At 44.8% G+C, this 12,806-nt stretch overlaps 1 protein-coding gene across 5 annotated transcripts in view; it reads left to right on the top strand.

The window, feature by feature from the left end:
• Positions 1-12,806, top strand: part of LOC132772495 (protein sidekick-1-like) — a 1,018,253-nt gene that overhangs the window by 972,896 nt on the left and 32,551 nt on the right. For all 5 annotated transcript variants that reach the window (XM_067461407.1, XM_067461410.1, XM_067461408.1 and 2 more), the window contains one exon: positions 3,568-3,705. In XM_067461407.1, the coding sequence (XP_067317508.1) occupies positions 3,568-3,705 (138 nt within the window). The remainder of the gene's footprint in view (positions 1-3,567; positions 3,706-12,806) is intronic.

Below are 12,806 nucleotides of genomic sequence, written 5' to 3'. Positions count from 1 at the left end.
TCCTAATCTCTGTGGAAGCAGAAAACAAGCTTGCTCCCTCCTCCTCCCTGTGGTTTCCTCTCACATATTTATACGTGGCTATCATATCTCCTCTCATCCTTCTCTTCTTCAGGCTAAACATGCCCAGCTCCTTAAGCCGCTCCTCATAGGGCTTGTTCTCCAGACCCTTGATCATTTTAGTTGCCCTCCTCTGGAAACATTCCAGCGTGTCAATATCTCTCTTGAATTGTGGTGCCCAGAATTGGACACAATATTCCAAGTGTGGTCTAACCAAAGCAGAATAGAGGGGTAGCATTACTTCCCTGGATCTAGACACTAGGCTCCTCTTGATGCAGGCCAAAATCCCATTGGCTTTTTTTGCGGCCACATCACATTCCTGGCTCATGTTTAACTTGTTGTCCACGAGGACTCCAAGATCTTTTTCACACGTTCTGCTCTCGAGCCAGGCATTGTCCCCCATTCTGTATCTTTGCATTTTGTTTTTTTCTGCCTAAGTGGAGTATCTTGCATTTGTCCCTGTTGAACTTCATTTTGTTAGTTTTGGCCCATCATCTCTCTAATCTGTCAAGATCGTTTTGAATCCTGCCCCTGTCCTCTGGAGTATTGGCTATCCCTCCCAATTTGGTGTCGTCTGCAAACTTGAGGATCCTGCCTTCTAACCCTTCATCTAAGTCAGTAAGTCCTTGACTTACTTCAATTGCTCCAACCTGAATTCAAAGTTCAGATATGGTTTCTATTCCATTAACTAAACAGGGGAGGAGGAGAAGTAATCTTGCCCTTTCAAAAGGCAAGTGCAAACTGCTGCATCCTGCCCTAGCTTGTGCTCTTCCTCATTAATAATGATTGACCAGGCTCGGATGTAGCTTGGCTGCAAGTGCCCTGATTTCCATCTGTGAAATATTGGAGGGTATGCGAATTTTCTGTGTTGCCTCACAGGTATAAACACAACTCTTTGTAAATAAATTGCTTGCTTGTATGTGCTCTGCTTGAGCAGAACTATTTAATCCATTTCCTTCTGAAGCTGGAGCACATATACTTCAGATTGGCCAGAGAAAAGAAAGACGCTCTCTGTTGGGAGCTACAGAAGGGAGGCTTGCAAAGCACTGCGGGCGGCTGTCACTCAGAATGATGATCCATAATCATTCTGTCTCTTTAATTAATTAAACCAATGCTCAATGCATCCCATCGCTTCCATTGCCACCACTGAGCTCGGCAGCTGCTGTTTTGATGATGCTCTGATCCTTGTCAGATTCCCAGCAGATAATAAGATAATCTTTTTGAGGGACTTCAGACATTTTTGTCTTGGAGGAGAAGTAGGAAACAGGAGTGGCGTGCGCTTCCATTTCCTCGTGTGCATTTGTAGTTATGCAGAACAGAGCATCAACTCCATGGCGGGATGCACAAATTGGCTCCTAGATGGTAGAACATGGTGCAAGATTTGAATAGAAGGTAACACAGACACATAGGAAATCCAGATACCAAGGCAGATAATCCACAATGTCTGGTTTGAACTGGGTTATCTGAGTCCACACTGCCATGTAATCCATTGGATTTTATACATCTGTGTGGAAGGGCCTTGTAGATACACTTCATTCAGGTTTAGTAGGATTTCACATATCCTTGCTTTGTGAATTAGCCACAGAAGATGGTAAAACAGGATTGTTTCTATGATAAACTTTGGTATAGTTCAGGGAACCATGGTTAGTGAAATGTTTTATTGAAACCATGGTTAGTGAGAACTATCCAGGATCAAACCATGATTTCAGAATCTTCCTTGTCCTCAAGGAGCTAAGCAGCTCCACATCCCTTACCACACAGATGCCTCAGAAAGCTAGTGTTACTTTGTGAAATTGAATATGGCTCAATGTGATGTGGTGGCAAAAAAGCCAATGGGATTTTGGCCTGCATCAATAGGAGCCTAGTGTCTAGATCTAGGGAAGTCATGCTCCCCATGCTCTATTCCGCTTTGGTTAGACCACACCTGGAATATTGTGTCCAATTCTGGGCACCACAATTCAAGAGAAATATTGACAAGCTGGAATGTGTCCAGAGGAGGGCGACTAAAATGATCAAGGGTCTGGAGAACAAGCCCTATGAGGAGCGGCTTAAGGAGCTGGGCATGTTTAACCTGAAGAAGAGAAAGCTGAGAGGAGATATGATAGCCATGTATAAATATGTGAGAGGAAGCCACAGGGTGGAGGGAGCAAGCTTGTTTACTGCTTCCCTGGAGAATAGGATGCGGAACAATGGCTTCAAACTACAAGAGAGGAGAGTCCATCTGAACATGAGGAAGAACTTCCTGACTGTGAGAGCCGTTCAGCAGTGGAACTCTCTGCCCCGGAGTGTGGTGGAGGCTCCTTCTTTGGAGGCCTTTAAACAGAGGCTGGATGGCCATCTGTCAGGGGTGATTTGAATGCAATATTCCTGCTTCTTGGCAGAATGGTGTTGCACTGGATGGCCCACGAGGTCTCTTCCAACTCTTTGATTCTATGATTCTATAATAGTAGTAAAGTTTATTGATTACTCCACTGACCATATCAACAGTGAAAGACAAAAAATGAGAAAATACACAAATAGACACTAATCACTGTCCTAAAACTCCTGTACTAGTGAACATACATTAAAACACAATTAAACATTGATTAAGTTAAAAGTTAAAGATAATTAAAAATATCATCATTAATGAGCCAAAATAAAATGTGAACTTGAATAGTGTTGAAACTGAGGCCCCTTCTACATGGCTGTATAAAATCAAGATTATCTCCTTTGAATTGGATTATATAGCAATGTAGACTCATATAATCCGGTTCAAAGCAGATAATCCAGATTATCTGCTTTGATCGTCTGGATTATATAACAGTGTAGAAGGGGCCTGAGTGTATGTGGAACTTGAAAGGACCTTTGCCTCTTCAGGTGTAACTTACTTACTTACTTCCTTAGGCAATCCCTCATTGTCCGAGTAAGAGTGTCCCCATAGTCGGTATACTGGCGGTGGGTCCATAGGTGACTGTGGAACCCTATTTTTGATGCATGTTGTCCCCAGTGAGGGCATCAGTTTCCAGGTGGAAGGCACTTCCAGGCAATCAAATGCTAATCAAGGTGGTCAGTTGAAACATTCACACCTAGCTCCAGCAGACAAGAGTCATTTGTCCTACCTCTGAGGATGCTTGCCATAGATGCAGGTGAAACGTCAGGAGAGAATGCCTCTAGAACATGGCCGTATAGCCTGAAAAAACCTACAACAACCCAGTGATATATTTTTGCATATTTTCTTATAGATATTGTTCTTGTTTATGGCAAAGCAGTAGATAACTATAAAAAGATGAGATGAGCAACTATTTTTCTGCGACAAAACTGAACCAAACCATCAAAAAAAGAGGGGTTTTTAGTGGGAGGTGGGGGAATCTCATCCCAGTAGTTTTTCATTTAGCTCTTCTTTTTCTTGACTGTGTCATAATCAATTATTTTTTTTCAAAGGAAACCAACTACTGTGGGTCAGTTATGTAAGATGTACAATATTTTTAACCCTTCCTTGTTGTGACGTTGGTCCTTTCCTCCTCCTTGCAGCTCACATGGAGTCTCCCTTCTATGAGGAATGGTGGTTCCTCCTGGTCATGGCGCTCTGCAGCCTCATTCTCGTCCTGCTGGTGGTGTTTGTGCTGATCCTGCACGGCCAAACCAAGAAATACCGGAATTGCAACCCAGGTGAGAACACCTCTCCGTCATGCATTCTACGCTCCTTCTGCCTGTCGTTTAAATAAAGAGGTCTGAAGGGAATACTATGTGATAAAATCGGCTAAGAGAGCCTGCATGATGTAGAGCCAGCTTGTCCAAGTTCACCCAGTGGATAGATATGGCAAATTCTTAACCTCAGGCTTTTATGGTGCCTTTCAGAATGCCTGCAAAAGTCCCTCCCTCGGACACCTTCTCATGGTCTGTTGCATGAGGTGTTTAAATAGTCATTGATGAAACCTTGAACTCTGCTTCAGGAACTTTCCAAATTGGGTTCTGCTCATTCTTACTAAGGCAAAAGAGTCCTTTCAGGCATTGCCATTGTGCATGCTGCTTGCGTCTGTATTTCTGGCAGATGTGTTAACTCCTTCGTGTTGAAAGCTTGGGATTTTCTTTAAAAACATGATGGGCATGTGCAGAAGATGGCAGGATATCTGTGCAATTCCCCACTTGAACTAAAATTCTCAGAATTCTCCAAAGAAGAAGAAGAAGAAGAAGAAGAAGAAGAAGAAGAAGAAGAAGAAGAAGACGATGACGACAACGAAGACAACTGTGGCACAAGCCAGTAAAGGTGGTCCCAGTGATGATTAGCACACTAGGTGTACTGCCTAAAGACAATGGCCTGCACTTAAAAACAATCGGCGCTGAGAAAATTACCATCTGCCAGCTGCAGAAGGCCATCTTACTGGGATCTGCACACATTATTCGCTGATACATCACACCGTCCTAGACACTTGGGAAGTGTCCAACATGTGATCCAATACAACAGCCAGCAGAGTGATCTTGTCTGCTGTGGACTCATCTTGTTGTGTTTCAAATAAGAAGGAGAAGGAGAATACGACAACGACTCTGGCACAAGCCAGTAAAGGTGGTCCCAGTGGTGATAGGCACACTATGTGTAGTGCCTAAAGACAATGGCCTGCACATAAAAACAATCGGGGCTGACAAAATTACCATCTGCCAGCTGCAAAAGGCCATCTTACTGGGATCTACACGCATTATTCACTGATACATCACACCGTCCTAGACACTTGGGAAGTGTCCAATGTATGATGCAATACAACAGCCAGCAGAGTGATCTTAACTGCTGTAGACTCATCTTGTTGTGTTTCTAATAATAATAATAATAATAAGAAGAAGAAGAAGAAGAAGAAGAAGAAGACTCCTCTGGCACAAGGCAGTCAAGGTGGTCCCAGTGGTGATCGGCACACTAGGTGTAGTGCCTAAAGATCTTGGCCTGCACTTAAACACAATCGGTGCTGACAAAATTACCATCTGCCAGCTGCAAAAGGCCACCTTACTGGAATCTGCACGCATTATTTGCCGATACATCACATGGACCTAGACACTTGTGAAGTGTCCGACATGTGATCCAATACAACAACCAGCAGAAGGATCTTGTTTGCTGTGGACTCATCTTGTTGTACTACTACTAATAATAATAATAACAACAACAACAACAACAACAACAACAACTTTATTTTTGTACCCTACCTCCATCTCCCCGAAGGGACTCGAAGCTGTTTACGTGGGGACAAGCCCAACAACATAATTAAAATAGCACATTGAAATTCAATAACAACATCATAAAATATAAAACAAGATACATAACACAGTGTAAAAGCAACAAGCAACAACCAGTAGCCTGAATAGTAACAGTTTCTGATCTACTTGGGGATTCTGGGAGTTGAGATCCTATGATGGTTGTACCATCACAGAATTTGCTCAGTGTGTGTGGAGGAGGAATAGGAAAATCAGGAATGCTGTCTTTTCTTTTTCTATAATAAGGAGACTTAGCCATTGGAAGCTGAAAGACAGGATTGCTGCCCTCCTCTCCCCCACCCCATTGCCAATTCACTTCTAACAAGTGTTTGCAAATCAAGTTTGATTCCCCTGGGATTCAGAATTATGAATGCCATGGCATTTTACCAAGCTAATGCTCTTACAGATTCCAGTGTGCAGTGCAGAGGCAAAGCTCTCCTCTCGCCTTTGCAATCTCCGTCTGGAGGGCAGACATGAAAAGGCACATCTGACCTGTACTTTCTGCGGCTACGTTGCCATTGAAGCTGGAGATAAAATAACTGCCCAAAGTGGAGAAGATTTCTGGCAGGCAAAGAGGGAGGGGAGGCTCATTAAAAGGCTTTGCACAAAGGCACCTTAGTCCTTTGGCACCATACTTGGGGGGGGGGGGGGGCATCAAAAAAAGCCCGGGATAGTCTTGGGATTTGCTTTGCACCTACAAATGCCATCGGGATTGAAGTCTTGTGCCAATTAGTACTAAGGAGATGCAAATTCTCACCCAGACGCACCCAAGAAAGTCATTGGGTAAACAAACATGGACCATTCACCACCTTTCAGCTTCACACGATTGAGTGGCATCCCTTTGAGCAGATGAGGCATAGATGTTATCATAATACATATTGAGAAAATTCCCTGCCCAGGGAGGTGCCGATCTGCGGACCAGTGTGAAACAGAATACTTAGACGATCCCTTGTTGACCGAGTAAGATTGTCTTCCAAGATCGGTGTCCTGGCGGTGGGTACGTAGGTGATTGTGGAGCCCCATTCTTGACCTGCATGTTCTCCTGCAGTGAAGGCATCGGTTTCCAGACGGAAGGTGGTCCTGGTCTGGGTTGGCTTGACATACCATCCTTTTGGCACGTTTCTCTCTTTCACCCTCCATTTGTGCCTCATCAAATTCTACAAACTGCTCATCACAGCTGACCTCCAGCTAGAGTGCTCAAGAGCCAGGGCTTCCCAATTCTCTGTGTCTGTGCTGCAGTTTTAAGGTTGGCTTTGTTCTTAAAAACTCTGGCATAGACACTGAGAACTGGGAAGCCCTGGCCCTTGACCGCTCCAGCTGGAGGTCAGCTGTGACCAGCAATGCTGCAGAATTCGAGGAGGCATGAGTGGAGGGTGAAAGAGAGAAACATGCCAGGAGGAAGGCGCGTCAAGCCAACCCCGACCGGGACCGCCTTCCACCTGGAAACCAATGCCTTCACTGTGGGAGAAGATGTGTGTCAAGAATAGGGCTCCACAGCCACCTACAAACCCACAAAAATAGTCATCAAGGAAGACCATCTTACTCGTCCAACGAGGGATCGCCTAAGTAAGTAAATAAAGTAAGTACGGCTGTACCAGGAGCTCCAAACTTATTTGCTTTGTATTAAATGTTTGCTTGCAGTCCAAGGTTTCAGGGACTCTGCAGATAGGTGGCTTCCTTTGGTTGCAGTTATAGGGCAAGTCAACTGTCCATCATCGTTAAGTTTTGGTTTTGCCCCTTGCTCAAGGCAATTGGGAAGGGAAGGGAGCCATTTTTAGTTAGTCTCAGTAAGGAAAGCTAATGTACAGGATGTGTGCAAGCTTCCCCTGTACAAAAGCTTCAACCCTTAAGACTTTCCGGGGGGAAACAGTCTTAAGAGCATCCAAAGATTCCCAAATCATAGAATCAAAGAGTTGGAAGAGACCTCATGGGCCATCCAGTCCTACCTCCTGCCAAGAAGCAGGGATGTTGCATTCAAATCACCCCTGACAGATGGCCATCCAGCCTCTGTTTAAAAGCTTCCAAAGAAGGAGCGTCCACCACACTCCAGGGCAGAGAGTTCCACTGCTGAACAGCTCTCAGGGAAACAGCCCTAAAGCTCTGAGGAATTTCGGAGGGAAAAACAGCTTTGAATATCAAAGAACTCCAGCTGAAGAGACTACAGGCCTTGCTGGTAGGTCCACTCGGTGCTTTGAGACGCAGTTCAACCCGGTAGTGGTGCCCACATCAGTTAGGTTTAGATTCACAGTCAGCCTGGGAGAAGTTAGAAAGGGATTTTCCTTTAAAGTAAAGCAACAGTTAGTAGCCACCAGTTGCACAAAAGCCTGGAAGCATTTGTTTAACCTTTTGAACACAAGAGAAGTTTCTGTTTGATTGTTCCTCAATAAAAGACTTTGTTATATTTCACAAGCCCTCTAAAGACTGTTTGTGGTGGAAAATTCCTAAGAGTTTCTCTTTGGGCCCCCTGGCTTCCCGCTGGGCAAAGATTGCACGTCCTGTTCTAAAGACAATTCTTTACAGGACCGGCACGCAACAGAACACCCATCTTTAAATCTCTTTTCCTGCCCACCAACATTCTGTTTTCCGTTCTTGAACTCAGTGAAGAGCAACTGCTTTGGGAGAGAGTGATCAGGCATTCGGACAATGTGGCCGGTCCAACAGAGTTGATGGTGGAGAACCATCGCTTCAGTGCTGGTGGTCTTTGCTTCTTCCAGCACACTGACTTTTGTCCGCCTGTCTTCCTAGGAAATTTGCAGGATTTTTCGGAGGCAACGCTGATGGAATCGTTCCAGGAGTTGCATGCGACGTCTGTAGATAGTTCATGTTTCGCAGGCCTATAGCAGGATTGGGAGGACAGTAGCTTTATAAACAAGCACCTTGGTCTCTCTAGAGATGGAGCGTCATACAGGGAGCATACCATCCCCTGTTATGTCAGCTCCACTGGCTGCCGATCCAGTTCCGAGCACAATTCAAAGTGCTGGTTTTGACCTACAAAACCCTATACGGTTCTGGCCCAGTGTATTTGTCCGAACGCATCTCCCTTTACGTCCCATCTCGGAGTCTGAGATCCTCTGGGGAGGCCCTGCTCTCGACCCCGCCTCTGTCACAAGTGAGATTGGCGGGGACAAGGAGCAGGGCCTTCTCAGTGGTGGCCCCTCATCTATGGAATTCACTTCCCGGGGAGATCAGATCAGCAACATCCCTCCTTTCCTTCAGAAAGAAATTAAAAACATGGATGTGGGACCAGGCGTTTGGGCAATCTGGCAGATGAATAATAAGGGACTGTGACGGATAGGAATTGGACAAGGTGGAACGAAATATGAACCCTGAGTGGCGAACGCTGTGTCTGAGATTGGCTATTGATTGTGTGATATATTGTTGTTTTAATTGTTGTTAATTGTTGACCATTTAATTGCTGGTTTTATATGTTATTGTATTTGTATAGGCACCAAAATGTGCCTTTTTGTAAGCCGCCCTGAGTCCCCCCTCGGGGGTTGAGAAGGGCGGGGTAGAAGTATACGAAATAATAATAATAAATAAGATGTCCTGGTCCTCAAACACCCTCTGCTTCATTCGGAAAAATGCTGAGCTCGCAAAGCTCAGGCGGTGTTGCATTTCGATGTCAGTGTTGACTTTTGTGTGGAGAGGTGGCTGCCAAAATAGTGGAAATGGTCAACATTTTCTAATGTTACACCATCAAGCTGTATTTCCAGCATTGGAGACAATAAAACAGAATATCTTGGTTGAAAGGCCATACATGCTGGTCAAGAGAGGGGCAAATCGATCTCATTTTACTGCCACCCTGGACTGCAAAAATAAGAGTCAAATGGATGGTTGGCTGAAGCCCTGACCGGGCATAACTCAAGGCTCATCGGCTAATTTCTCTTGATAGGCTGACCGTTACGCAGCCATGGCCTATATCATTACTCTGGATTCCTAACCTTACAGAGATTGACGCTTGCGAACCACCAAATATGGATCGTCTGATTAATAGCCTGAGCAAATTGCACATTAGATACATGAGCCTAATGGATCATTTTCCCATCTTTCTACTCCAGCGGTTGACAAGATGCTGCTGGCTTAAAGAAAGACAGCCAGTGACCCGTTTTGATGGTCAGCATGCCACAATATATTTCCCAACCTTTCCTTCTGCTTCTTCTCTAGGCTCTGTTGTTCTTCCTTGAGAGCTCTTTTATCAAACTGTGACATCTTCTAAAAGTTATGGAAATCTGGGTGCAGGAATTTTGTTCCCTATCCCATGAAGGTTCATTCTGTGTGCCTGTCCAGCAAAATCAGAGGAATAAAAGCATCAGCTTCACAATTTGCAACAATATAGCTTCGTAATTGTGGGTGTGATGAGCCCATCTTTCAATCTGTTTTCCTGCCCACCAAGATTCCGTTTTCCATTCTTGAGTTAGGAGTAGAGCAACTGCTTTGGGAGATGGTGGTCGGGCATCTGGACAACGTGGCCGGTCCAGCGGAGTTGATGGCGGAGGACCATCGCTTCAATGCTGGTGGTCTTTGCTTCTTCCAGCACGCTGACGTTTGTCCGCTTGTCTTCCCGAGAGATTTGCAGGATTTTCCGGAGGCAGCACTGATGGAATCGTTCCAGGAGTTGCATGTGACGTCTGTAGACAGTCCACATTTCTCAGGCATATAGGGTTCTACGCGCAGCTGATTACATACACAGGAGGTGGTTCATAGAATCATAGAATCAAAGAGTTGGAAGAGACCTCATGGAACCCTGCGCAGATGGTCGGTCAATGAGACTTAAGTTCTTGTGGGTTTTTTCGGGCTATACGTCCATGTTCTAGAGGCATTTCTCCTGACGTTTCACCTGCATCTAGATGCAGGCAAAATGTCAGGAGAAATGCCTCTAGAACATGGACATATAGCCTGAAAAAAACCACAAGAACTTAGTGATTCCAGCCATGAAAGCCTTCGACAATACAATGAGACTTAGGCAACATACAGTCACTGAATTCTTGACAGCAGAAGGTTTCACCTCAACATCTTTAAACTTACTCACCCAATGACGCACAGTACTCACATCAACATAATCACCATAAACAGCTTGCATTCTCTGATGAATCTCCTTTTTAGTGACATCTTCTGCCATCAAGAATTCAATGACTGCACGTTGCTTAAGTCACATTGACCAACCATCTGTGCAGGGTGCCATACTTTGCACTTTAACAACACAACCGTTCAATGCTAAGGCTTCCTGCCAAATTGGAACTGTAGAGGAGAGTCTACTGAACAAGCCAGTATCTGCCTCATACCAGTACTGCCATCTGTTGAGGAGTTACGAAGGTGGAGGCATTACTTTTCATTCAACCCTCATACATCCCTTTGGTGCTGGAAAGTAAAGGTTTCATGCAGCCAAAACATCCCATCCAATAGAAGTTCGTAAAATAAGCACATGAGAGAGAAAAGTCCTACCTTGGTCTACTTCCTGGTCTACTTATTTCCTCAGTTGCGCAAAGTTTCTGTGCAAAACAACATTCGAAAATATAATACTGACCTTGCCATCCAAATTGGTATGATCTCTTTTGCTGCCTTGAGATGTCTGTAAGACTTTCCCATCCCGGCTCCATGTAAGCCAGATCTCACTCTCACTGAATTCAGTCCAAGTTATTTCTCAGTCAACACAAGACTGAATCAGGCTGCAAAGCTTTAATCCTAAATACACATAGTTGGGAATAAATTCCATTGAAATAAATGGAGCTCTCCTTTCAAGAAAACCTGAATAAGATTTAGGCTATAGACTTGCAAGCACTCTTTGTGTTCTTGGAGCACACAGGTGAGATGCGCCGCTAAACGGGGAAATCAGAGCACTTAATCCTATTTGCTTTAAGTTTTGTTGCATGTACCAAGGTTGATGAAGAAAGCTATATATTATTGGAAAGCTGAACTGTACTCCCCCACCCCAAAAAAAATCTAGAAGAGGAGAATGTAATGGCACTGACTTTCCTTATTAAACAATGACATCTTAGATATTGGGTGGCTTTGAGTTTTCCAGGCTGTATGGTGACATTCCAGAAGCATTCTCTCCTGACATTTTGCCCACATCTATGGCAGGCATGCTCAGAGGTTGAGAGGTATGTTGAAAACTAGGCAAGTGAGGTTTATATATCTGTGGAATAATGTCCAGGGTGGGAGAAAGAACTCTTGTCTGCCTGAGGCAAGTGTGAATGTTGCAGTTGGTCACCTTGTTCATATGTAGATACAGTTAAGGTGAAGGTAAAGGTTGTCCCCTGACATTAAGTCCAGTCATCTTGACAGATTAGAGAGATGGGCCAAAACTAACAAAATGAAGTTCAACAGTGACAAATGTAAGATACTCCACTTTGGCAGAAAAAATGAAATGCAAAGATACAGAATGGGTGACGCCTGGCTCGAGAGCAGTACGTGTGAAAAAGATCTTGGAGTCCTTGTGGACAACAAGTTAAACATGAGCCAGGAATGTGATGTGGCAGCAAAAAAAGCCAATGGGATTTTGTCCTGCATCAATAGGAGCATAGTGTCTAGATCTAGGGAAGTAATGCTACCCCTCTATTCTGCTTTGGTTAGACCACATCTGGAATATTGTGTCCAATTCTGGGCACCACAATTCAAGAGATATTGACAAGCTGGAATGTGTCCAGAGGAGGGCAACTAAAATGATCAAGGGTCTGGAGAACAAGCCCTATGAGGAGCGGCTTAGGGAACTGGGTATGTTTAGCCTGAAGAAGAGAAGGCTGAGAGGAGATATGATAGCCATGTATAAATATGTGAGAGGAAGCCACAGGGAGGAGGAGGGAGCAAACTTGTTTTCTGCTTCCTTGGAGACTAGGACGCGGAACAATGGCTTCAAAGTACAAGAAAGGAGATTCCATCTGAACATTAGGAAGAACTTCCTGACTGTGAGAGCCGTTCAGCAGTGGAACTCTCTGCCCCGGAGTGTGGTGGAAGCTCCTTCTTTGGAGGCTTTTAAACAGAGGCTGGATGGCCATTTGTCAGGGGTGATTTGAATGCAATATTCCTGCTTCTTGGCAGAATGGGGTTGGACTGGATGGCCCATGAGGTCTCTTCCACCTCTTTGATTCTTTGATTCTATGATTCATGTCTGACTCTGGGGTGTGGTGCTCATCTCTATTTCTAAGCTGAAGAGCCGGCGTTGTCCGTAGATGCCTCCTAGGTCATGTGGCCAGCATGACTGCATGGAGCGCCATTAGAATCATAGAATCAAAGAGTTGGAAGAGACCTCCTGGGCCATCCAGTCCAACCCCATTCTGCCAAGAAGCAGGAATATTGCATTCAAAGCACACCTGACAGATGGCCATCCAGCCTCTGTTTAAAAGCTTCCAAAGAAGGAGCCTCCACCACACTCTGGGGCAGAGAGTTCCACTTCTGAATGGCTCTCACAGTCAGGAAGTTCTTCCTCATGTTCAGATGAAATCTCCTTTCTTGTAGTTTGAAGCCATTGTTCCATTGCGTCCTAGTCTCCAAGGAAGCAGAAAACAAGCTTGCTCCCTCCTCCCTGTGGCTTC

The sequence above is a fragment of the Anolis sagrei genome, chromosome Y, assembly GCF_037176765.1.
Source record: "Anolis sagrei isolate rAnoSag1 chromosome Y, rAnoSag1.mat, whole genome shotgun sequence".
In the NCBI taxonomy this organism is placed as follows: Eukaryota; Metazoa; Chordata; class Lepidosauria; order Squamata; family Dactyloidae; genus Anolis; species Anolis sagrei.
Note: the sequence above shows the minus strand (reverse complement) of the source record. Positions and strands in the feature narration are given on the sequence as shown.